This window comes from Crocodylus porosus, unplaced genomic scaffold (genome assembly GCF_001723895.1).
Source record: "Crocodylus porosus isolate Cpor-Errol unplaced genomic scaffold, CroPor_comp1, whole genome shotgun sequence".
NCBI lineage: Eukaryota > Metazoa > Chordata > Crocodylia > Crocodylidae > Crocodylus > Crocodylus porosus.
In genome coordinates, this window is record NW_017728906.1 from 134,353,631 (window position 1) to 134,378,463 (window position 24,833).

Genomic DNA, 24,833 nt, shown 5'->3' on the forward strand with positions numbered 1-24,833 from the left:
TAAGCAAAAAAAAAAAAAAAAATAGAAAGAAAGAAAAAAAGAAAGAAATTTATGTCACCAAGAAAAATGGGCACTGCTAAAGTAGGTAGGCTTGAGTTCTGATCTCTGCTACCAAGGTTGTTAATGCAATTTACCCAATGGTTCTTTATAGTATATGCAACACCAACACCATTGTAAATCTGGAATAATTCCAATGTAGCTCATTGAGTAACCCTGGATATTACTTTAGTAACAGAGGGCAGTAAATGGCCCAATGGCACTGCATTCATGCAAGTCGGAAGGGACTCTAGACTGCACTGTACAAGCTGATCTGAAAACAAATTGATAATTAATTACCAGTATGCCTACTTCATCCTTCTGTATGCCTGGTAAGAGGTACCACAAGAAAAAGGTGTGATTTCAGGAGAAATTTGACAATAAAGCAGCAGATTTAACTGTTGTCCCCTAAAGTAGAGATGGCTAATGGCAGATGGCAAGAGAATGTATGTATGTGTAATCCTGATTATTTTCTCCATGTTCATCTTTGCTTATGTTCTATAACAGTAATTTTGTGTATTCTTTATCTGTATGCCCTCATTAGTGTGCATGTTTGGAAGTTTGGAGAGATATTCATTTCTGTGTTCACTGCTTATGGACTTGGGTTTACTGTTTGGCATTAAGTTGCAATTGTAAAGGGCAGATGGATTAGATTTTATGTACACCATCCCTCTCTTCCAAAATGGTGAAGTTTGTAAGCACACAACTCTTGCTAATGCAAAGTTATGCAAAGGTCATTATTTGGCTACTGTGCAGTTAGCATCTCATGTAGATGCACCCGCCGTGTTGTTTTGCTAAGAGGTTAGACAATGGAATTATATAGGATGGTTTGTCTGGGGATTTGCCTCAGGCAAGGGGTAGGACTAGGTGATCTCACAAGCTCCCTTCCAACCCTGCTTTTATATGCTTCGATGACCCTTAATTTTAGTACAGACTTAGTATATGTGAGGAACGGAAAAGATTCTTTACACTCTTATATCTATTAAAGCCAAAACCTGAGAATCTCTGATCTTCCTTAGCAGTAAAGCAGGGTCTAAAAGAGTTGTGGTTGCAATGACCACCAGAAGGGAACTAGCAAAGCAGTAGTAGTCCCTAGCAACAGTAGCAAGAGCAATGATCCCCAGTAGCATGTACCCAAGCAGCAGCAAATTGGCAGCTATTATGGTGTGGCCTCCCTACCCAGCACTCGTGAGCTGATATAGGTGATAAAGTCTCTAGAGCGCAGCAACAATCCCTGGCAGCAAGGAAAAACAGGGTCCTCTGGAGTGGGTCTCTCTATCCAGCCCCTACTGGCATCTGTGGTAGATCCCCTGAACAGCATCCCTTAGTGAATCTGACTTTGCAACTGGCTGGACTAAGCAGTAGCTCTCCTAAGTTGATATGCCAGTGACAGAGAATAAAACTGTTTCAGGATTCATCTGATGTTCAGTAGTTAGGATTGCTTTAAGGTTGTGTTTCTTATCCCTTTCCCCCCTGTAATACATTCTATTTTAGTTGAACATTGTTTGTAAGTGGGGATGTTTGTTCATATAAGATCTCCCAGTTAAAATTTACTGAGTGGGGTTCAAGTCAGATTGAAAAAATCTGTGCTAAGCCTCTGAAACCAAACCCAGTCACTGTTGCTGCTGTCCAGTGCCTGGGTCTCCCACGTCTTGGTCCAGTACCTTAAATACTAGTGGTGACATTCTTTTTATTTTCTGGTTGTCTAAGTGCCACTTTTTGGCCATCTACAGGGCATTTGGGGCATTTATGTGACACTGAGGGATTCTACTCTTGGATATATGAATGATTACATAGACATGCCTACTGGCAGAAACATTTTCCCCCCAAATAACTGAGTGGCTAAGGCACTCAGCAATGAAGGCAGAGGACCTGCCTTCTGGGCCCTCCTTTACATGCAGGGGATGATGAACTTCAATCTCTGACTTCCCAGCACAGCAGTCTAAACACAACACCACTCTTCAGCCATTGCCCAGAGCCGTCTCTAGCACTCCTTCTGAAGCTAGCCATGTTAGAAAAACCAAAAGAGAGCTACATGGAACCAGGAGGAATCTGGTAAGGCAATGGTGTGTGGTTCAGTGGGGAGGCTCAGGGTTTTTGTCTCTGGTGATGTTGTAACAAGAAGGCCCTTCTTGCCTGCACACCCCCATTTTGTTCATTTCTTTTCCTTCTAAGTATTGGCACAGACTAGCACACTCATTGCATGGGTGTGGCAAGGCTTTGAGCAAACCAGAAAGCTGAAATGGCTTCCTGTAGGAGAAACCTACAAACTACATCTACATATTAATTGAGCTAAGTGTCATTAAAGAAAACAAAACAGCTAAAATGGCCAATTTAAAGCAATGCCTGTAAGAGACAAGGCAAGCCAAGGTGCATGGAAAAGACGACTGTAAATATATCCTGGTGAACACATTCCCCCTTTGACTAAGAGCTGTTTTCCAAAGCAAACTTCCCATATCTGTCTAAAGTTTTATGCTAGATCAGTCTATGTGACTGTATCTAACCTAACTCACTTACTGTGTGTCCCCAATGTTTGATCCTCACCACCTCACGTTTTCATTTATTAAGGTATATTTCTTTTTATATTTCATCTGTCTCTTTTTTACCCTGGCATTCTGTATTTTATATTTTATACCTTTTAACTTTGAACAAATATATTTTTCTTTAAACTAAAGTCATATCTTGCATTACTAGAACTATTATTGTAAGGATTCATTGAACTTGTACTCACTGGAATTCCATTGCTGCCTTGGGGTTGGTTTCCTGAATGAATGGGAGCAAGTCTGAGTGAGTGATTAAGTGAATAAGTGAATAAGAAGTGAATAAGAAGGGCCAGCTGCAGTTACAAGTTAATGAACAGCAATTAACAGCTCCCAGCCACAGACTGACAGGAGGAAGGTATCTGGTTTGAGTTAATCAACACTGGAGACTGATTCCTGGAACTGAGCACCTGTCTTACTGACTATTCCTATAACCTATGACAATACAGCAGGGGTGGGCAACATGCGGCCCGGGGGGGCAGATGTGGCCCACCGGGCCATTCTATCTAGCCTGCAGGGCCCCTAAAAAATTTAGAAAATTAATATTTATATGCCGCTGGCTGCCTATCATGTGGCCCTCGATGGCTTGCCAAAACTCAGTAAGTGGCCCTCGTCCCAAAATAATTGCCCACCCCTGCAATACAGCCATTAAGTCAATAAGTCAAAGGTGGACTCCTGAAACTGCACCATCAGGCAGAACCCCAGTGACTGTGACTGGCAGTTGACATGCACTACTCAAGACCCACATGGGACCGCAACCTCTGGATTGGGCAGCCAAAATGATGCTGGGGGAGTCACACAAGTCTGCCAGAAAGGGATAAAAGGCAGTGAAGTGTGACCCTCAGTGGTGCCCTCTCATCCAACACCCAACCTACTGACACAGAAGGACAAGCAGACAACCCCCTTCTGAAGAAGACAGCCTTAGAGGAAGCTGACCATCAACCGCAGACTCCAGCACCCTGGATAGTATAAACCAACATCAGTGCTACACTACTATTGCAGCAATTGTGTGCATGTGTGTGTGTTTGTGTGTGTGTGTGTATGTGTGTGTAAAGGTGGCCAGTACCCCTCCTAACTCAAAGTTCCTATTTATGATTTTATTGGTAATTTCATATCCCATACAATAAATTAGAATCTATTATGATCTTGTGAGTTGGTCCTTTGTAGCCAACAATATAGAAGCTTCCTTGAGCACTGCCCTCCATTATTTATTTTTCCAGTGACTATCTTAGTGACTTACTTTCAAATGAGGCACTAGAAATCCATGGTATCATGGTATCATGGTTGTGATCAAAGGTCAGAGGCCCCTGCCCTCCCACTCTCTCCCCCTAAGTTCAAACACCCTCTGGATGAGGGGTGGGGGCTAGAAACCAGGACCTCCAGTTTCCTAGTCTGCTGGACTATCAGGACAAAAGAGAGACTTGCTTGTTCTGTTCCCGAGGCTAAGTCCAGTAATCACAGATGTAGGCTAACCCTTTTTTCAGGCACCTATGTCCTCTAAAATGCCAACAAGGTATACTATGGCTGCTATTGCATAGGTTCAGACTGTGTGACTACATAGTAACCTCTAGTTGTCCATGTATACAAGGTTGCTGTCCCTGAATAAAATTTCTATGGGTGCCTAAGAACCAAAAATGTCCTATAGATGGCCAAAAATGGCTACTTATATGACTGGGAAAGAAGAGAATGTATGACAGTTAATGGGCAAAAAGTGAACACCACCATCATGCTGAATACTCTCAAACCTCTGCTATTTGTGGCGGGGGTTGGTCAACTACATTTTCTGGGTTCTTGAGCAGCATTTCTGTGCCTCTAAGTTAAAAATGAATCTCAATCGAAGGTTAATGGAGTTGGACACTTTGCTGACCATATTGATTAATTTCCAAACATGTACAATATGGCAAAATTATCTGTGTAGAGTTAAAATATAGATGCATAAGGAATTTAGACACCTTCGAGTAATTCAGGCCATTATGCAGTAATGAAGTAAAATGTCAGTTCATGACTTCAACCCATAAAAACTGTAAGGCAACTTAAACATCTTAGCAGAAAAGTGATTTTTTTTCCAAAAAGATTTTCTCAGAATAGGAAAGGAAAGAGCATTCATCTCTGGATAAAACTGTGTCAAAGCTGAAATCTTCACAAGAGTCTCCATACTCATTTGAAAGACAGGTAAACTAAAACTATTGAGGAACAGTTTGAGGTCATCTTTCTTAGAATAGGACTGAAAAAACCTGGTTGCTGCACAATTCAACACCAAGGAAAATGCCCATTGCCTAAAGAAGAGAATAAGAGAAGGGAGGTTCTGCTCTGGGATCTAGACAGCCAAGAGAAAAACCAACAGAGTAAGATCATTTTAGAAAAAAAGACTAAACCTTTAACTTACGCAGAGACTAGACAGCATTAAATAAATACGTAAAAAGGGAACAATTTTCACTTCTCATAAGACAAGACATCGGCATGGTATGACTGAAAAAAATTCAATTTCTGATACAGAACCAAGGTTCTGGTAGGTGTCCATAGTAAAACAGAGCACATTTTCATACATAGTCATTATTCCTTTCAAGATACACTAGGCATCATTCTGCTTCACCTAATTGATGACCAAAGCACAACTATGAGTTCATACAGTCATAAAAATTCAGGGTGGAAGGGACCTCAGGAGGTCATCTAGTCCAATCCCCTGCTCAAAGCAGGACCACCCCCAACTAGATGATCCCAGCCAGGCCCTAAAAATTTCCAAGGGTGGATAAAAAACCTCCAAGGATGGAGGCCATTTGAACTGAGGGAGTTACATTCCTATAGTGTAGAAATAATTTTATTATCCTCTCCCCACTCCAAGCACAGAAATTCCCCTGCTATAGGAATAGTATTCTCACACTGGATATGCACAGATGCCTCCCCATTCCTTTTTTAAGATGTTGTTTATTGCTGATGTTGGAAGAACTGTAAGAAATGAACAGTAGTTCAGCTACATGATTTGAGATTCTGAGAGCTACCATGACTTCAAGAAAAAGTCACTCTGTGCTTCTATGTTGGAAAGAGCAGTGGTATGTCAAAAAGGTGTTCTCTAGTTGTGAGACCACCACAAAACCCAAAAAGTATCTGCATTTTAGACTGCAATGATTCCTACATGCCTACATTTAGGTTGCATATAAGAAAAGAGATTATCTGAGAGAAGTCTAGCAGTTGTATTTTCCCAGTACAAAAAGCTGCCATTTGAGCCCTGTACAAGGGTAACAAGGCCTGGCTCAGTGCTCTGTGACAGCACCCAGCAAGGGTCCCCTGTGCTTGTATCCCAGCATGATTTGCAGGCTCCCCTGTCTGGAGATAGCTGATGGCAACTGAGGGCACAGGTCAGGGCTGACTGGCTGGCCACTCTATGGAACCATAACCCTCCTCCCCCTGATGCTGCCTGTCTGCTGTCAGACTTTGAGACAGAAGACCCAGAACATGTCTTCATAATGTGTCAATTTACCTTTTGGCAGCAACGGATCCCTTCCCATCTAGAACCAACCAATAGTCCCAGTTCCAGCACATTTGGGCTGAGTCACATCAGAGTCAGGTGTTGGTGGGTGCTAGAAAGTTGGGTGCTGGTGGGTTGGGATTGAGTCTAGGCCCAGGTATTGGTGGCTCCAGGAATGGCTAAAGTGGGGTCTATGGCATGTGGCTAGGGGGTGAGGCCTGGGGGGAGCTGGGTCCCATGTGATTGGACCCAGCTCCACAATATCCAGTCTGCATAGACATTTATTTTTCCAGGACCAGACACCCAACCTGCTTCCTCCACAAACACCCTGACATGGAATATGCTTTCAGGTAGGGTCTGGGTCCAGGAGGGATGGGTTGAGGGGCAGATATGGTAAAGGCAGATAAGGCTGTTCTGTGTCTATGGGCGGTGCTCTGGAGGTACCGGGAACAGTGGGGTGGGTCAGGATAAGGGCAAATCTTAACTACTGTGGGACCAAGAATTCATAGAAGAGGGAACAAATGAAAAATGTAGAAGCTTGACTCTCCAATCCAATGGTTAGCAACTCGGCTGAAATGGCTGTTGCCTGGGTTCTTGTTCTTTCCTTCAGGCCTGTTTCTGTTGCTTTTTTCTAGCTTTTCTTGAATGTAAAATTCATAAACAGAGCCATCAGCATCACTACCACTTGTCTTGTGAGAAGATTCCAAGGGGCTGGAGGTATATAATGGGATGCCTTTTTCTTTAATATTTCCTATTAACAAGTCCTAGGAAGTGCCCCACTCAATACTGGATTTACATAAATCACCAGAGATCCTGGTTTTCTCTGATAAAAAGATCCCCAATTGGATTTGGGTTACTTTTTTAAAACTGAAAATTGGGGATTTTTTTTAATCAGAGAAAACCAGGATCCATGTAAAGCACTCTTGAGAGATACCTCCATATTCCCACTGACTGCTGGAGGACCCTAGGTGTATAGCTCTGTTTCCTGACCCTGCTAGGTCCTTTGTATGGTGCACAGAAGCTGAAATTGGGGGCACCTGAGGGGTCAGTCTTGATTTTGCCTTAACCAATAATGTATCTATCTTCACAATATCTCTGTGAAGTAAGAAATTGCTATTATCCCTATTTTATTTTTCAAATAGAGAATTTAATCACAGATCCTCAGTGCCTTTAAGAGTTGACTAAAATGACAAGCTCAGATTCACAGCAGTCGTCTGTGGTGAGCAGGGAACTGAATCTGTGGGAACCGCATGTATTCAAGGTTGGTGTTAAAAGCACCAGTCTATCCTCCTTACCTGAAAAATTGCTACCTTAAACTTACATATGCTTGAGAGCTAATTTTGCAGCTCAAATATGCACTAGTTCCTGCTGCATAAACTGTGGTATTGAGCCACAGTGCTGGAAAGACAACTGACAGAGTGGGTTAACAGTAGGAGACAACAGCTGCAACCTTCCTTCCATTGTGGAGAACCACAAGGGACAGCTCAACCTCAAAAATGAATGGCAGCAATTGAGAAAGGATTGTGGTTAGATTGATTAGGGATTGCACTGATGTCTAATTCTTTATCAGGCCCCTGTGATGGGCTCTTAGTGAACAGTGTGGATAGCATAAAGCAGCACTTCCATCTGTCTGGCAGAAAGACTCAAGGGTGAGCACAGGTGTCTACTCTATACCACTACTCCCTTCCCAGCCAGATCTGACATTAGTATGTCTGGTACAGAATCATATTTATTGTAAAAGTTTGGAGCAGATTACATGAAAATAAACTCCAGTAAACTAGATAGTTTTTCATGTAGCGGTGAGAAGATAAATGTAAACAGAATGAAAGATAATACCACCCACTCGTGTGCTGTTCTGATATTTACAAAATAACATTTCAGTGCCAAGCATCAGGATGTTTATTTGTTTGGTACTTTTTTTTTTTTCCTAATAGTGAACCAAGTACAATCTTTGTGAAAGAAGCAGGTGTAGTATAAGAAGAAATTAATGAAGTTCGAGTGAAGATTCTTTTCATAATTTCGACAAAAGCAGCCTTTCATGAAGTCCATTAGGACCTGATCCAAGTTTCCTTAAGTCAAAAGAAATTTTCCTATTGACTATAGACTCCTGGACTCAACACTCAAACCAAGTAAACAGGCTTTATTCTGAAAAGTTTCTTAGAATCTGTAATTCTGCATAACCATGGGATGTGTTTAGTCATGGACACACCTATTCCCAAATATCTACTTCGCTCTGAGGAATACTGATTCCACATATAAATATGCTCCACAACCGTCATACGCCCACTATTCAGGTTTACCACATCCATTTCCTTTCCCATGTCTTTGCCACATGGTTGTACTGTATTCAAGGATTCTGGTTTCATAAACAATAAATACATCACCTTATGTATTTATCACAATACTTCCATGACTACATCCTGTTTCTAGCCATTGTTAATAGGCAAGTGATAAAATTGAGGAGATGAGTCCTAAGGCTCATGCTACTTTTTCGTGTTATTTTAGTTCACGTGAGTTCTGATCCCCAATGAACTTTGAGGTCAAAATTCTCAAAGCAGAACCAGAAAATATTTCCTTAATTCAAGGTCAAAAAACATGTTAAATCACTAAATTTCTATATGGTTTCCATTAGCTTGATCTTTTTCAAACTCAGCCAAGCAAAAATTTTATGACATCTGTTGATTTTAGCACAAATTTGAGGTTTTAAATTAAATCCCTCACCAAGCAAATCTGGCAGAATTAGATAGATAGATAGATAGATAGATAGATAGCACTTACAGGCATTGAACAAGCTCAGGCCACTTTACAAGCATTAAATAATTACCTGTAAAAGAAGTCATGCAAAGCAACACATTTTCTCACATACCATATGTACCCCAAATAAGACACACACCTTGCTTTTAAAAGACAAAATATAGGTGGGGAAAGATGTTTCCAGAGTCACAGCCAACATGCTCCAGGGAGAAGCAGCTGCCATTTTACCAAAATGCCATTTACCATAAAGCTGGTTTGCTTTTTTTCTTCCCTTGCTTCTATTCCTGTGAAAAAAAATCAGTTTCCCCTCTGAAGACACTCACTCCAATATTGGAGGGCTGATTTGGGGGATAGTGATCCACATGGTATATGGGAAATTTGGTAAGTAAAAGCTATCTCCACATCCCAGCTTACACACCAGAACTGAGACAAAAATCTACATCTTCATATTCACAGCCATTGTATGCTAGCCATTAGATCATGCCATCCTACTTTTCAGCATGATTTTTATATTCTTGTTATGATTGGCTCCAGAAGTTTTGTCAATTGCTTTGATTGGTTGTGGCTATGGAAAGAGTATGACCAAAGGTTCCATGCTGCTTATGGAATTTTTTATTATTTTATCATAGAATCAAAAGATACATCTTTTACAACTGTAAATGGAGCAATGTTCTTTCATACACAAATTGGAATAAAAATAACTAACTTGGTTTAATCCACATATTTAACTCACACCTGAGTTAAACACCTAGGCTTCATATGTGTGAATGGGGTGAGTAATTTTGGTTATGTAAAGCACAGAAATTGTTTGATTAATTTCCATTTTTCATATGCATTTTTGGAAGAGATATACTTCTGCTAACCTGGGCCTTTGTGCATGACTAGTAAGGGATAAGTGGTTTTTCACTCATTGATCCTCTCGTCAGCGCATGCCCAGGAACTAGGGTCAAGCTATTAATTCTTGTCCAGGTAATAACCTTCTAAATATGTTTTTTCTAAACTAATCAGCTTTATTCCCTAGAACTGCTGAAATGGTGTTTGAGTGAAAAGCATTTTTTTGACACTAACTCCTAGCTATGGAGCATAATGCAAAATGAATGATGGACCAGCACATGCAGTGATCGAATCACCAAGGAGCTTCACTTTCCAGTGCTTGCAAATGTGATTTTAGACTATCTTGTGCTACATTTCTTCAGCCACACTTCTCTGGCAATCACAAAAACTTCTAAAGTGAGACTTCAACAATGTTGATGGCTAATGAGGCTATCTGCAGTATTTTCTGATAATTACATTTTTTTCCCTTAATACTGTTTATTATTACTTGTTGGCTCAGACTTTATACAATTTTACTCTTTTGCTAGTAACAACGTGCCATAAAGCAAGACAGACCTTAAAATGTATGTATGTCATATTGTGCATTTTCACCTATTGCTAAGCAAAAGGCTATGTTTCTGTCGCATAATACCTTGTACCCACACTGAACTATGCTTATGCTTTAATCACCTCCAGGTTAGTTTATTATAACTTGCTGTACCTTGGACTGGCTCTGAAGGCCACCAGGAAGCTGCAGGTGGTACAGCAGGCAGCAGCACACCCGCTATGCACAGCACACTAATGAGAATATATCATACGGTAAGCCTTTCCTTTACAATGGTTAGCAATTCAGTTCTGTGTCCCAAGCAAAGTCCTCAGCCTCACATCTATACAGCCCTAATGCAGTTAAGATCCGCCACTGAGTCTCTCTCTCTCTCTCTCTCTCTCTCTCTCCCTCTCTCTTTCTCTCTCTCTCTCTCTCTCCCTTTGTGCCCTGAAAGGACAGATGCAGTAAGTGGGGTCACATTGGCTGATAAAGAACAGATTTATTTACTTGGCAACATGCAAGTACATATTCAAGTCTCTGTGCACTTTTTACAAAGGTTAAAAACATAAGCACACAACAAGAGTATAACCAGCAACCTCTCTATTTATCCCACCCTCCTAGATAGCAAATATCCCAAATATCCCCCCTCAGCCAAAAAGTAAACAACTGTTCATCAGAGGTTAGGAAACTAGTCAGTCAATATTTGCACACCTTAGACATATGGAGATCTAAGGTATATCAGGATTATTAAGTATTATATGACTCCAGAAGACTTTGTTTGTCAGTTGTTAATTAATATTCAGTAAACAAATGTATAGTTTAACAATGGCACACTAGAAAGTCTTACAACAAGTGTCTATTTAAAAAAGAATCAGTATAATATAGCATGCATGTTGATACGATTTTATTTTACAAAAAGAAAATATGAAACTATAACATTATTTATCTATGGTATATATTGCATATACATTGTATATTGTATATAGAATAGAAAGATAGATACAATAGAATATATATTTCTATATTATATATTATATGTGATCTTTTAAAATAGAAAGATATCTATCTATTTTAAATGCTTTAAAATATATGTCAAATTATAGCTGCCCTGTTTGCACAGCCTGGGGCTTTGTTGAATTCTGGAAGTAGGGGCTTGAATTCATAACTCCCTCTATATAGACACCATAGGCATTGAACTATGGTAGTGACTCAGCACTGCATGTATAAACTCCCTGTGGACCTGGACCCAGATTAGATATTGCAGTGCCTAACCTGTAGGCACATAAGTCTCTTATTGGATCTGGCTGTAACCTCCCTTTGTGTAGTTTTCTACTTTTGTCTCTGAGAATGAACTATCGGGACAATTTACAATCCTGATTGAAAATGAGAGAGGACTGAGGGAGTATTTACATGTAAAATGCTTTGAATCTCAGCTCTAACAAAAGGGTAAATATAATGATTATGTAGATATATCTATCCAATATTTCCGTTTACATGACTCACCCTAATTAAAAAGGCTTTCAGTGTTAATTGCTTGATATTTCACTTGCAGAGTTGTTAAGACATTGTTTTCATGAGCACTCTGGCATTCTGCCCATACCAGTTTCAGCCATTACACCTTTTGCTCTTTTTAATACTTTTCTAACCTTAAACAGGTCCAGTGAGACAAAAATGGTGACCCTCTAATAACAAAAGGAACAAAAGAAGCACAGATTTCTCAGTCATCTAGTCCTGCTGAAAGGCCAACCTTTTTTTTCCCTGGGCACTATAGAAAGATGTGGACAAGGGACATATATAGTTTATGGAATCCGTTAATGTATGTGTTATTAAGCAAGTGTTGTTTTTTACTGTAAAATTTCTTAAATTGTTCAAAAGGTAAGCACATTAGAAAGTTAATTGTTGCTATTATTGCTCTATAAATTCAAACTCAAGAACATTCAATATATGATTTTTTTTAATTTCTCAATTTCTTGGAACAGTAACATTAAATCATAATGCTGTTTCAATCAAGTTCTGGTTGCTTAGTGCTTTTACAGAGGGCTTATTTTTTTATGGGTTTTAGGGATCGGTATTTTTAGCCTGATTTTTTACTGATGGTCTGTAAATTTATGGTCAGTTGCCAACCCTGGGGTACATGAGCAAGGCACCTGCCCAGGATGCAGATATAGAGGGGGCACCAAAATGGAGACACCCTCCATAGAGCTTGGCAAAGCTGCTTTATGGGGAATCTGTGCAGCAGTGTCAGCCTGAGTCCCTGCCACATCAGCTGCTGTAGCCAGGGTACAGTGACCCTATGTTACCAGCACCAGCTCGAAGCCTAGCCACATAGGCTGGTGCAGCCTGAGTGGGGTGAGCTTATGCCTAGCAGGACCTGGAGACCTCAAGTCTCCAGGTCAGATAAGACTTGCTCAGAATCTGCCTTCTTCATCCCTCCCCAACTCAACTCTTCCCCAGGTACTAAAACAGTTATACCTCTGAGCTACGGACAACCATACAAAAAGCCCAAGCCTGAATTGATTCACCCTTTGCAAGTTAAACTGCACAGCTTAAATTAATTTATAATGGGACAGACATGTTCTGCTAAACCAGGAATTGCAGCCACATGCCTTTAGTGGCTCAAGCCAAAAGCTGGGGTATGCTAGAGCATGCCTGCTAGCCACTGCCAAAGGAGAAGGAAGAGAGACGCCCTCCAAGGCTCTCACCCCTCCCTGCTGGAATGGAGGAGGTGTGTCCAAGCACCAGCCAGGGCTAGCACAACACACAGGATGCCAACCACCAGCCAGGAGGGGAGGCAGGGAGGGAGAGCAGCTGCTTCAAGACTGAGGAATGGGGAAAATGTCTTTTCTCTGAAGCAACCAGGTATTGAACACAGCAATTTGCAATGCATACAACAGAAACTACCAAAAATCTTTGCCTAAATTAAGATACAGCCCAGTAAAACACAACATACACAACTTAGTCTCACTTAAAATGTAAACCAGGAAGACAAGAATTGGTTTTACTAATCCTGAGGGCAGAATTTCTTCTTATAGCCAGGCCTTCAGAAAGGCTTTGTTTAGATATGTAGCTCTCTGCATTCTTTGCTGAAGCTGTCTGCAAGTTCCCTTAACTACATCTCCAGCATGTGTGATGATTGTCAGGTCTTTGTCAACACTTCCCACCTCTCAGTCTGGTCTTGCAGGTCTTAGCTTTGGGCTTACAGGTGCAGAGCTTGGATCTGCACACAGGCGACTAAATTGCCTCTGTACCCCACTTCTGTCCTCCTCTCTGGGGCACACTGTGGAATTAATCCCTTTCCAAGCTGCAGAGACTGCAGCCAAACCCCTGGGGGTTCCAGAGGAGAGAGGAGGCAGAGGAAGGAATTAACTCCATCCTTGCCTTGCAAGCAAGCCGTATTGGTGCAGCTGCAGTTCCCAAGCTTTGCCAGTGGAGCAGGAGGAAGAGGGGATGAAGGGAGGAATTTTCCTCAGGTGCCATAGCAGGCCAGCATCTGGCCACACCCTGCCCCTGCTCCAGCTAGAGGCCAGCCCAGCACACTGAAGCAGAGAACAGAGCTCTGCCCAGCCCAGAGAGCATGCCAGGATGCTGGGGGAATCTGATTTAATTTAAACCAGCAAGGGGTCTGGGACAGACATTGCATAAACCAGTTTAAGCCAAATCAATTAAGTCTGATACCACATTCAACCAGCTTTATCTCAACCCAGCTTCAGACATTTTCAAACTGATTTATGTGCCCTGAATGTCTGCTCTGTTACAGGTGTAAACCAGTTTATGTGTAATGTCTGTCCCGAGCCCTGATGATCAGGTTCTTAACCATTCCATATATGAACTAATAGGCCATGCTGTATTTCAAAACATTGTTTTAATGCTAACTGCACAGATTGAAGGAAATAAGTTTTTCAGTGGTTAATATTCTTAAACATTAACTTTTATTTTGAATCTCTAGAAAGATAACATATGATTTGGAAATAATTTTTACTTTATTTGAAATGCTTCTGTTGTACGCTGTATGCTGAAAACTTGATATTTTATTTATAAGTGTATACATTGTGTTGTATTCATACGCAGTAATTTTCATTATATCCTTCTTTTGCATGGAAAATCATATGTACAAATGTTAGATGACAATTTTAATATTTAACACACAGAATCACATTGTATTTGGCCTTTATATGGGTGACCAGTGAAGAGGTGTCCAAAAATCTGTCCCAATTACTTAGCCCACACAGTTGCCAACTACAACTGTAGTGATCACACTCCTTTACAGCTAGATTCCACAATTTTATTTACATTACACAGACATTCTTCTGGTCTCCCAATTTAGCATTAACCCCTTTTATAAACTTTGGAGAACTAAAATCATGGAAATTTTATACATCAAAGATCCAGTACTAATCTCTGAAACCAGACAGAGTTCAGTACCTCCACCTTAGCGTGATACTTCAAGTAGGCTAATTGGGTGCCTATACATGTACTTGGCAGGGGAGGGAGGTGTTTTAATTAGAGGAGTTCCCAAAGACTTACTCTAATTAAAATGGATCTCATGTATTAAGCCCCCATGTGTTTAAAAATGGATGCAGGATGCTTTAACCAAAGCTCATTCAACAAGCTTTAGTTAATGCACCCCAACGGCCGTTTTTAAGCCTGCAGGGGCTTATACACGTGACACTGTGGCAGTGGTAGAGCATACTAATTAAACGCAGCCTCCCATGTCTTCTAATTAAAATGTGTCAGACCATGCATATACGCCACCATTAATTCTAGAGACCAGGTTATTTAACCCAGTTGCAATGGTGCGCTAAGGCAGCTATACTGCATGTTCTTCCCAAGTGACCCCTAGGTTCTTGCCTCCTTTAGCAGGCTGTTGCCCTCCCATCAGTATCAAATCTATAGGAACAGCAAGAAGGACTGTTTTGTTCAAGGCTTAAGCACGAAACTGAACAAATAGAATCCTCCCTCCTTCAAAAGCAGCACAGCTTTATGGGCTACCATCAAACAAGACATACTAGTATTTGTGGGACCCTCATAAAAATAAGTGCCAAGGGGATTCCAGACTAGAACCTGGAGTATGAGTTGTAAGTTTGTCCTTACGCTTGAGCCAGGATTGATTGGAAAAACAGAAAAATTGGGACACAGAAGGCTAAAGACGTGGACACACATGTCTTTCAGTTCTACTCTGGAGTGTCCCTGAGCTACCCACTCTTTAGGTCTGTTGCTGCCCTGAATCCAGAAACTAAAAGCAGAATTAGGATTTATTTTCAAATTCAAGATAAAACTTGTGTTTCAGGGATTTGAGGGGAACACCAGGATACAACCTACAAAATTCAGGGAGAATTGGTTGCTTTATTTTTAGAGTTAATGTGCCCATTTAGAAGTTTTAGTCTGCTCATTCTGTCATTCTCTCAGCCTCTGGCAAGGGGTTACATTAGATTACCTCTGGAGGTCCCTCCCACCTCTACTTTTCTATGATTCTATGGTTTTCTATTATTTATTTGGTTATATCAGTATGTTTTATTCTAAACCTCTTCATTTTTTAGTCAGATAGTGCTTTAGTGCTGTGGTAGTCAGTCAGCACTAATATACAAACTGCAAATTATTTCATTTGGTTAGACAAAGGAGGAACTCTGAATTACTGTTAAGGAAATATCTTCTGTTTTTGAGGAAATGCATTTCAACATGGTAATGAATGTATAAATCAGTATCCAACCCAAATATTCATCCAGGATTCAGGTTGGAGGTAGCTCCTGAAATTATGGCCATTCTGAGCTACAAATGCTATCTTGCATTCAGTTACTCAAAAAAGCAAGAAAAAGAAAGGAGCAGAGAGATGAAAACTTCAAGCCCAAAGAGAAGTTCCTCAGTGTAGTGAACAGCCCCTACACGTTCAGTTTAAAAGACTTTAACCTATGTGCCAATATTTTGTTTTTTTCAGTACCTAATCTTAAGAACGCCAAAGAAAGAGGCCCTAGATGATACGATGGAGTTCGCAAAAATGTTCTGCAAGTGATACACTACAAGCTTTGAATCAAAATGCAGGGTGTCATACCAGAATTTGATGAACCATATAGAATTTTTACTGTAATTTAATAGTTTCATATCTCAAATTAAGACAATCTGAAATATTTACACTGACATAGAAAAGGATTTCAATAAGGTGCTTCTATCACATTTGTTATAAAAAAACAATAAAAACTGCTTTATTGTTAATAGTAGATGGTCTTACTGTAAGTAAACTAAAGTTTATTGAAACTGAAAATGTTCAATCAACAATTTTCCACTGTCATCCTGCCTTGAAGTAGAGAGCATGAATTAACTAAGAGAACACCTGTAGCAACTGAATAACTGAAAATGGAACTAGTTCTGAATGTCCTCAGTCTTCAAAATTTTAAGGGCCTAACATTGTAGGTATGCAGATTGCAAGAGAATGACACAACGGCTGCATGCAGATATTATACTTATTGTAATTTAGTTATGCAGAAAGCGCTTTACAGCTGTAACATTCATGACACACAAAGCACTTTAAAAATGGCAGATTCCACTCTAAGTTAACCCTGGATAGATGTGGTATCAAACTAAAGTGCTTTAATTTAAAACGCTTTACCAAACATTTGTACTGCATCCCATTGCAAGTCAAAGTAGGTCACATTTCCCTAGTAACCCAGGGACCCCTTGCTGTGGGGCTTGCTAGCCTCAACTGGTGCTCATCTGCTCCAGGGGAGCCTAGCCCCACCCCCAAACTATCACATCAAAATCTCTGTCTCCTCTTTACACAGCCAGATGGGGGTGGGGGAATAGCCCCCATGTTATACAGCCCTCTCACCCACAATTGCTGGGGCAGGCCATGGGGACCCCAGCTGGGTCCAAGCTGGGATGGGCAGCCCCATGCTGTGGCTCCTGGCTGCAGCTGTCAAAAGGCTGATGGGTCCTTCTGCTGCATGGACTCAGCCTGTCCCCCCCCACCAAGACCTGACCCAAGACCTGGGGAGGACCACCTAGCATGCCCTGCCCCCTGTCCCAGCCTCCTGACAGATAAAACCAGGACCTGCAGACTTAGGGCTTTCCAGCCCAGTTTTTTACCATGTTGGGAACTGGGGGTGGGGGAACTGAGACCCCTGCCATGTGGACCTGGCCTACCCCCGCCCCCAAGGCCCAAACCAACCCAGAAATATGGGAGAGAGATAGGCAGCAATGGGGTTCCCTTCCCCTACTCTACATGCTCCCTGAGCCATGTAGCCACTTATTATCCGGTCCATGTCATCCCTGGCAGTATCATTAGGGTCCACATGAATGAGATGCATAATAGTAGAATAGTAGTTAGAGGACCAAATAAGTCTGAGCAACTTTTCTGTCACATCTCAGATGAGGGCTCCTGGATGACAGCAGATTTCCCAAACCAACAGCTCAGGCTGGCATATGGCTGTCTCCACACCTTGCAATAGGAATTTGCCAACCTCCACCACATATTGCTTCCTCTTGGTAGCAGTGGTCTTGTCCTCCCATTCCTTGGGATATGTGGCTTGTCCTTCACTGCCGCTGGAGTGGGCTCCTTCTAATCCAATGTCAGGGTGTCATACCTGTTTTCTGGCTAGACAGCCACCGATTCCTGTTGCGAGAGGTGACAAGATGCCAGCTTCCACCTTCCTGAGAACCTTCTTTGTCTTCTAATGCCTTATCTGATTATCTATCTTCCATGATGCTTGCAGTCTCTGTACATCAAATCAATGAAAACCTCCTGCTCTTGGATGCTTCTAGTGCTATCCACCTCCTCCTCCTGTATTTCCTGTACCACTTTCCTGAGAGAATCCACTCAGAGGCACCTCTCACATCTCATGCACTCCCCAACTTGGCTGTCCCTGGCAGGGACATGCAGGCTGCAGTCCCTAAAAAGCTAGGTCAGACCCTGGGAGGAAGCCTTCATAGTCAGTGGCCATGCCTGGACAGAGTATGCAGAGGAAGGACTGGCAGTGGCAGGGACTTTGGCTAGGTTTTCCAGCCATCCTTGTGATTATACTGCTAGGTCCTTCATACTCTTCTGCACTATGTCCTGGAAAAAAGTTACCATTTTCCTCCTTCGCCTGCTTCAGCAAGTTTACAATGAAGGAAGGGTGACAAGGAAAGTAACTGGGCAAATCCCCAGTGAACTCCCCATTCAAAATTCCCTGTTTGCTTGTCTGTTCACTGGTCCTATGCCACTTGTTCTCATGTCATTGACTTCTAGCAAATCTAGCCTTTCAGCTTAGGTAGGCCCCAACTCCTTGCTCATACTACAGTCAGCCCCAGCCACCCACAGTCAGGCTCAGTTAGGTCCAATCAGGTCCATTCAGCTTACTCTTCCACAGAAACCTGCAGAATGGCTTTTCTGCAGGAAATGAATAATTTCATTTTGATACTGTCAACATGTTTCATTATAATGTTATTTAAATTCATTTTAGCTTTTTAATCCATTTTAATTATATCAAACATTATGTACTTATATATAGTATGAAATCATAACAAGGACTATAAATATAATATGTTGACATTAATATTTAATATGATATACAAGTTAAAACTAATTGGCTTTTGCCTATCAAAAATATTAGTGAATTGATACATTCAACTTCAACAAACCTGCATTTTACAATAAAAAACTGTTCCCTCAGAAAAAAATTGACTGACTCTATATGTAATTATATGGATTATATAAAGGAAGTCTCGTAGTCCTGGACCTGAACCAAAGCTCACTGAACTCAGTGGGAGACTTCCCACTCAATCCAATGGATTTTCCATCTGGGAGGCAGAAAATGCTGCTTTTTATCCAAGCTCTTTTATGAAGCAAAATGCTGTTGGCTTGCTTTGTATAATTAGAAAGAGGAACAGCCTTCATATTTATGGCTTAGGCTTGGAGAGAGAAAGAAGAGAATACAATGTCAGTGGCATTGAGAGGAGAGAGTGATGACTGTTTTACAGTGATGTGCTCTGCAGAGGGCTAGTTGTACATTTTATGGAATAGCAAGAAAAAGCAATCTTATGGACTCGTAGAAGTGTTGGGACAAAACATCAGTCTGTGAGTTGCAGCTCATTGTAGTCCTGTGGCTAGCAGGTATCTGTTAATATATTGCTTCTTCCCTCTTCAGAACTCAAGCTTGTTGCCAAGGAACGTGTTATTCTTCCTACCTGTAGGACAGGGTTTCTTGACTTTGGCACATGCTTTCCCTCTTCCCCTTCCTGGATGCATCCATCACTTTTTGCCCAGGAATACACTGAACCCAGAGTCACTGTCAGTTTTATGATACGAACCTGAGAAATGTCCTAACCCTCTTACAGACCATCTGGGTGCAGTGGCTATGACATGCCATCGCAGAGGCCTATAAGACTCCATGGGAGCCGTGGAGCTTGTGGGATATAGAACCCCAAAGAGGCAAAGCCTGAATTGTGCACTTTTTTGGCTTGAACATAAGGCTACTTCCTGCATTGTACCAGCATGTTAGTGAAGAATCTGGAGCTATAATTTAGATGTGCTATGAATATTTTTTTCTAAAGCCAGCAGTACTGTACTTTTCTCCAAAAAAAGACTAGTTTCAATGTGTACAACACAGAACACTCCTTATATGGATTTTTATATTTTACATTTTTTAAAATAGGTATAATCTAAATTTGTGGAGCAGAGAGAGAGAGATTTCTATTGAAACAATCTGAAAGGCCTCAAATATTTCTCCTGATCCTATCAAAGATTTTATTTCAGTGTTCACATTTATGGTAACAGGTAGCTTTCTTTCAAAGTTGAAGTAATCTTAGGCTTTAACATCTTTTCATAGCAGTATGAACCATATTTTCCTTTACTCATCTCCAGCAGTGGAAGTGTGAATGCGAATTATGGGAATAAGAAAATTACAGGTAATTTATGTTTGTTGTAGTCTTGTTTCTATGATTGTGAGAGAAGATGGCCATAATTTGTAACCCTGGTAACGGGGACTGCACATGCATTTGTTCAGGCTGACCCCCACAAACTGCTTGTCTCTCTGGATTTTAGAAAGAAAAAACACTGAACATGAGATTAAGTTTATTTCTTTAAAAATATCTGTTCCAGCAGCAATGGAAAATGTGGCCATTTCGTATTTAGAGCAATTTTCATTGATAATTGCTTCTGCTGTGGTTATTTGTAGCTAATTCAACCACAGGCTAAAAACAACAATATATTTTTCAGTTTCCTTGTTTTCTTTCAGGGACCAGTACAGGTAAAGACATCCAACATACAAGTCAAAATTAAACTCTGGCCATCCCTTACCAGGATAGCTTCTGAATATATGCATGTTGAACACTTGCCTAAGGAGGGGGCTCAATCAAGGCACAGCACTGAAAGTATCAGTTTTGTACTAGACCTGTTTTTGACTAGGTGGGATCCTTATCCAGTGAGGTCCTGAGCTCTTTCTGAAGGGTAAAGATCATGACTCTCTTTTCCCAATGTAGTTCATGGGAATCAATAATGCTCTGTAACTTGCAAAAAGATGCTCTGCACCTTGCAGAATCATGTCCTCGCCTTGCATTAGTTTACAGCTGAAATCTTGGGTCTCTTAGTTTAAATTGATTTTATGTGATGGAACGTTGTTTGCTCTAAATGCTTCCCCTGCATCACATACAATTAAATAAAAAGCTTGCGATTTGTTGATGTGATAGCAGTGCCTACGAGCTCTATGATCTCTCTGCATTATATAAATACCTTTTTAAAAAATAGTCCACTCCTGTGCATTTGTCTGAGAGCATTCTTTTCAGTGCTGCTGTGAAGAAACATATGTTCTATGAAATATTCCTACTCTAATAACCATACTCCATTATCCATTTGTTCTATGTCACATTGTCCTGACTCTGTACCTACTGAACCTTTTAGAGCCTGACCTTGGATGTCTCATTGACTTCATTAGGAGGGATGCTCATGTCAGTAAGAACTACCACAGGTTTGTCTATAGTGCTCATCTATTGAACAGTGTTGTTGCACAGATTCCCCTATCTAAATAAATAGTAAATTGCAATAGGCTGAAACCAAAATTGTCACTATAAGTACCTCTACATCGCTGATGGTTTGAAATCTCATTCTGGATATCTATTTGGTTTAATTCTTTCTGAAATAAAATGAAAGAAAATAAATAAACTGAAAAAATACTAGTCATGCACTAACAACAATAACGGTGTAAATCACCCCCCACCCCAGCAACAGAGAACAATATAATTTAAAGTAGTGAAAACCTATCTTTAACTCATCTGGCAATTTTTAGGTATACAGAGTGACAAGCCTCAGAAATTAAGGGAATGATCAGCAAACAAGGGAGTTTTCCATAGTTTCACAGGATCGGGTTTGTCAGCCAGAGGGCAGGGTTTTGGGCCCTCAGAGCTGGTTCAGTAGTGACTTGCCTACATAGATTCATAGGCCTAAATCCTGTTTCCCCTAAAAGGGTTTAGGTGCTACTTAAAATGCATGGAAATGCAGGTTTTGAGATTAAAGGTATTCCTTCTCCATCCAACAGCCACTTCTCCTGATTTTCCTTTGACCGTATGTAATCTCTTTGTACTGCAAAAGGGAACATTTCACAATGTGGTGGTCTGTGACAACTGAAAATTATGTCTGTATGATAAAGGTGCTAGCTGAAGACTCTATGATGATTAGACCAATTGTTTTTTCTGTTATTTGTTTAAATACTAAGCTATATATTGTTGCTAAGAGCCTAATTAAAGTTTAAGATGTAGTAAGGCCTTGTATAAAGTAAGGCCTAGTAAATTTAGCAAAACCTTGAAGTAGTAAGGCCCTGTGGCATAGTTAAAATTAACCTTACCAAAGGAATGCAAGGCTTGTACTGCTATTGGTCTGTCTAAGGACAGTTGAAGTAAAAAGAATCTGAATGGCCGTAAGTTATCAGCACAGGTCAGAAGTTATAAATTGGCTGAAACATCCGGAAATCATTCAGAAGGAAGATACAGCTCTGTGAAAAGGATTAATTAGCTGTTGACCTGGATCAGTGGCCCCGTGGATCTCAAGGCGCCCAAGGACTGCATACCAGGGTCCTTCCCGGTACCTCTCGGACAGTGCTGATCAGGGATGCCTAACTTGGCTAAGCTTTGTGAAAAGAGAAACTTGTCATACATCAGGCATCAGAGGGGACTACCAATAAGTTGCTGATGTGAATTATTCTTGTCTGTCATTGTTTGTCTTGTTACTATGTGTAGTTGCGTTTTTGTTAAGTCAATAAACCTTTCTTACCTTTTTACCCCTCAACCACACTCTCAATCAATCCCAAACCCTCTGCTGGCAGCTGGGACAGTGGTCTTCAGAAGGTCAGTGAGACCCTCTCAAGTACGTGCAGTGGGGAAATGGTGGTGGCTGGTGGCTATGTTGCATCAAGGAGAATGAAACCATCCAGGTTAAAGGGAATACATTATCCTAGCAACCAAGTTGAAGTATGTGAGGCAGTTTGGGCCTATTGGGGTGTGTTTTGACAGATCTGTGTGGGGCAGGGTCTGGTTGACTAAACCAGACTATCCTATTGAATGATGACAGCTCAGTACAGCTGCCAATGTGAGCAAGTAGTAGGCTAGGTGATCAGGGTTTGGTTAGCTTTGGCTCCTACTGGCAGACAGCTGGCAAATGTCTCCAGTGTCCCAAGAAATGAAGGAGGTTGAAGTGAATTTGGATGACTTCTTTCTCAGCCAGACAGATATGTGTCCTACTTGTATAAACTATAACACAAGAGCATTGGATCTATCCAGGGGCTCCAGAGGAGATGGAGTCAATTTGTGCTGAGACAGAGTGTATATAAATATTGTGATTTTTAATCTTTTCTTTGTAAGGTTTTCATTTATTGTTTGTTATCCATGTGTTACTGTATTTGTTCTTGTGGTAAAGAGATACATTTGGACATTCTATTTATTTTTTATAATTCACTGAGACAAATTTAATACCACATATACCACACTAGGTGCTCCTGGTCAGTGAATCCAATAGTCACTCTCTCTCTCTTTTTCTCTCTCTCTTTACACGCACACAAACATGTAATGAACCCAGAGGGGTTTTGCACTTAATGTTGTATAATCTTTTCACATACTTTCAGAGGCTTATGCAGAGTGACATGCCTTCTCAGGCAAACTAGAACTACCACAGACCATAAGTGGCCATAGCTGATTCTTTCAGAGCATGCTGAAAAGAATGAGTCTAATAGCAAAGGCAGAATTAGTACCTAAAATCCATGCAAATGGCACAATGTGCTGCATATGCATCTATATTACATGGGTAAATAACACTAAGAAACCTTTAGGAGAAATAGTACATGGATCTATGAATCAATTAGCATCTCTGTAGGATAGTCACTGTTGAATTTACTTTAAGGACAACCCAAAACACTCCTCTGGGCAACACAGATCCACAATATGCTTGTGCAATACACACAAAAATTTAGTTTTTAGACTGAACAGCCACATGTTACTTGCATACTATCCAGCTGGCCTTCATGCTAGCTTGGAACAGGATGGCATAGAGGGAAGCACTGGCTTAGTCTCCATATGATAGAGAAGACTCAACCTAGAGTTCTTGAATAAGAATTTTAAGCCCCCCATTCCCAGTTGCCTTTTTCTACAAGCTCCAGTTTCTTATGATTTGTGCATGAAGAGTGGAATTTCACTGTAAAACTGCATTTTCACAGTCCATTTCTACTGCTCTGAAGTAAAACACCCTCTGTTACCTAAGCAACTGGCATATCACTGGGTTCATAGATTATAGAGTCAGAAGGGACCCAATGGATCATCGTGTCCAACCCCCTGCCCCTGGCAGGAAGGAGGACTGAGGTCAGACAGCCCCAGCCAGGTGATTGTCAAGCTTCTTCTTGAAGACCTCCAAGTTAGGTGATAGCACCTCCCCTCTTGGAAGCCTGTTCCAGACTCTGGCCACCCTAATTGTAAAAAAATTATTTCTAATGTCTAATCTAAATCTACTCTCCATTAGTTTGCACCCATTATTCCCAGTTCGAGTCCTCCTACCTCTGTTTCCTTGCTATGAATCTCTGAATCTGTCAAACTTGTTTCCAGCTGATCCAGGAGAAGGTAACTGCCACATTGGAGCATCAGAGCTGAGAATCAAACTTATGGGGAAAACTGGAGCAGGGAAAAGCGCCACTGGAACACCATCCTTGGCAAGAGGGTGTTTAATTCTAGAGCCGGTGCAAAGTCAGTCGCTGAGACTTGTGCCAAGGCAAGATGCACCTGGAAAGGGAAGAAGGTTGTGGTTATTGATACTCCTGCCTTTTATGATACAACAGACTCTGATAGAGATCCTTCACAAGAGATCAGTCATTGCATCCAGCTCTCCTCCCCAGGCCCCCATGCTCTGGTGTTGGTAGTACAGTTGGGCTACTGCTCTGAAAAGGACAAGAAGTCAGTGGAGAAAGTACAGGAGATATTTGGAGAAGCAGCCCTGAAGCACGCAATTGTCTTATTCACCCGGAAAGAGGAATTGGCAGATGACCCCTTGAGTGAATACATAGGAGCCTTAGGTAAAGCTGATCTTCAGCAGCTCATTCAAGCATGTGGGAATCGATACTGTGCTTTCAGCAAGGAGGGCAATGTTACAAGTTACAATGTTCAGCTAGCTAAAAGAAACACATATAGACATGTGCCAAACCTCTGTACCTTTTTTGCAGGAAAGGTTGGCTGTTGA

At 41.1% G+C, this 24,833-nt stretch overlaps 1 protein-coding gene across 1 annotated transcript in view; it reads left to right on the forward strand.

Annotated features, from left to right (window-relative positions):
• The window catches only part of LOC109305507 (GTPase IMAP family member 4-like), a 27,972-nt gene extending 3,139 nt beyond the window's left edge, over nt 1-24,833 (forward strand). The window contains 2 exon segments of the mRNA XM_019528505.1: nt 24,143-24,292; nt 24,295-24,833. Of these exon segments, the coding sequence (XP_019384050.1) occupies nt 24,143-24,292; nt 24,295-24,833 (689 nt within the window).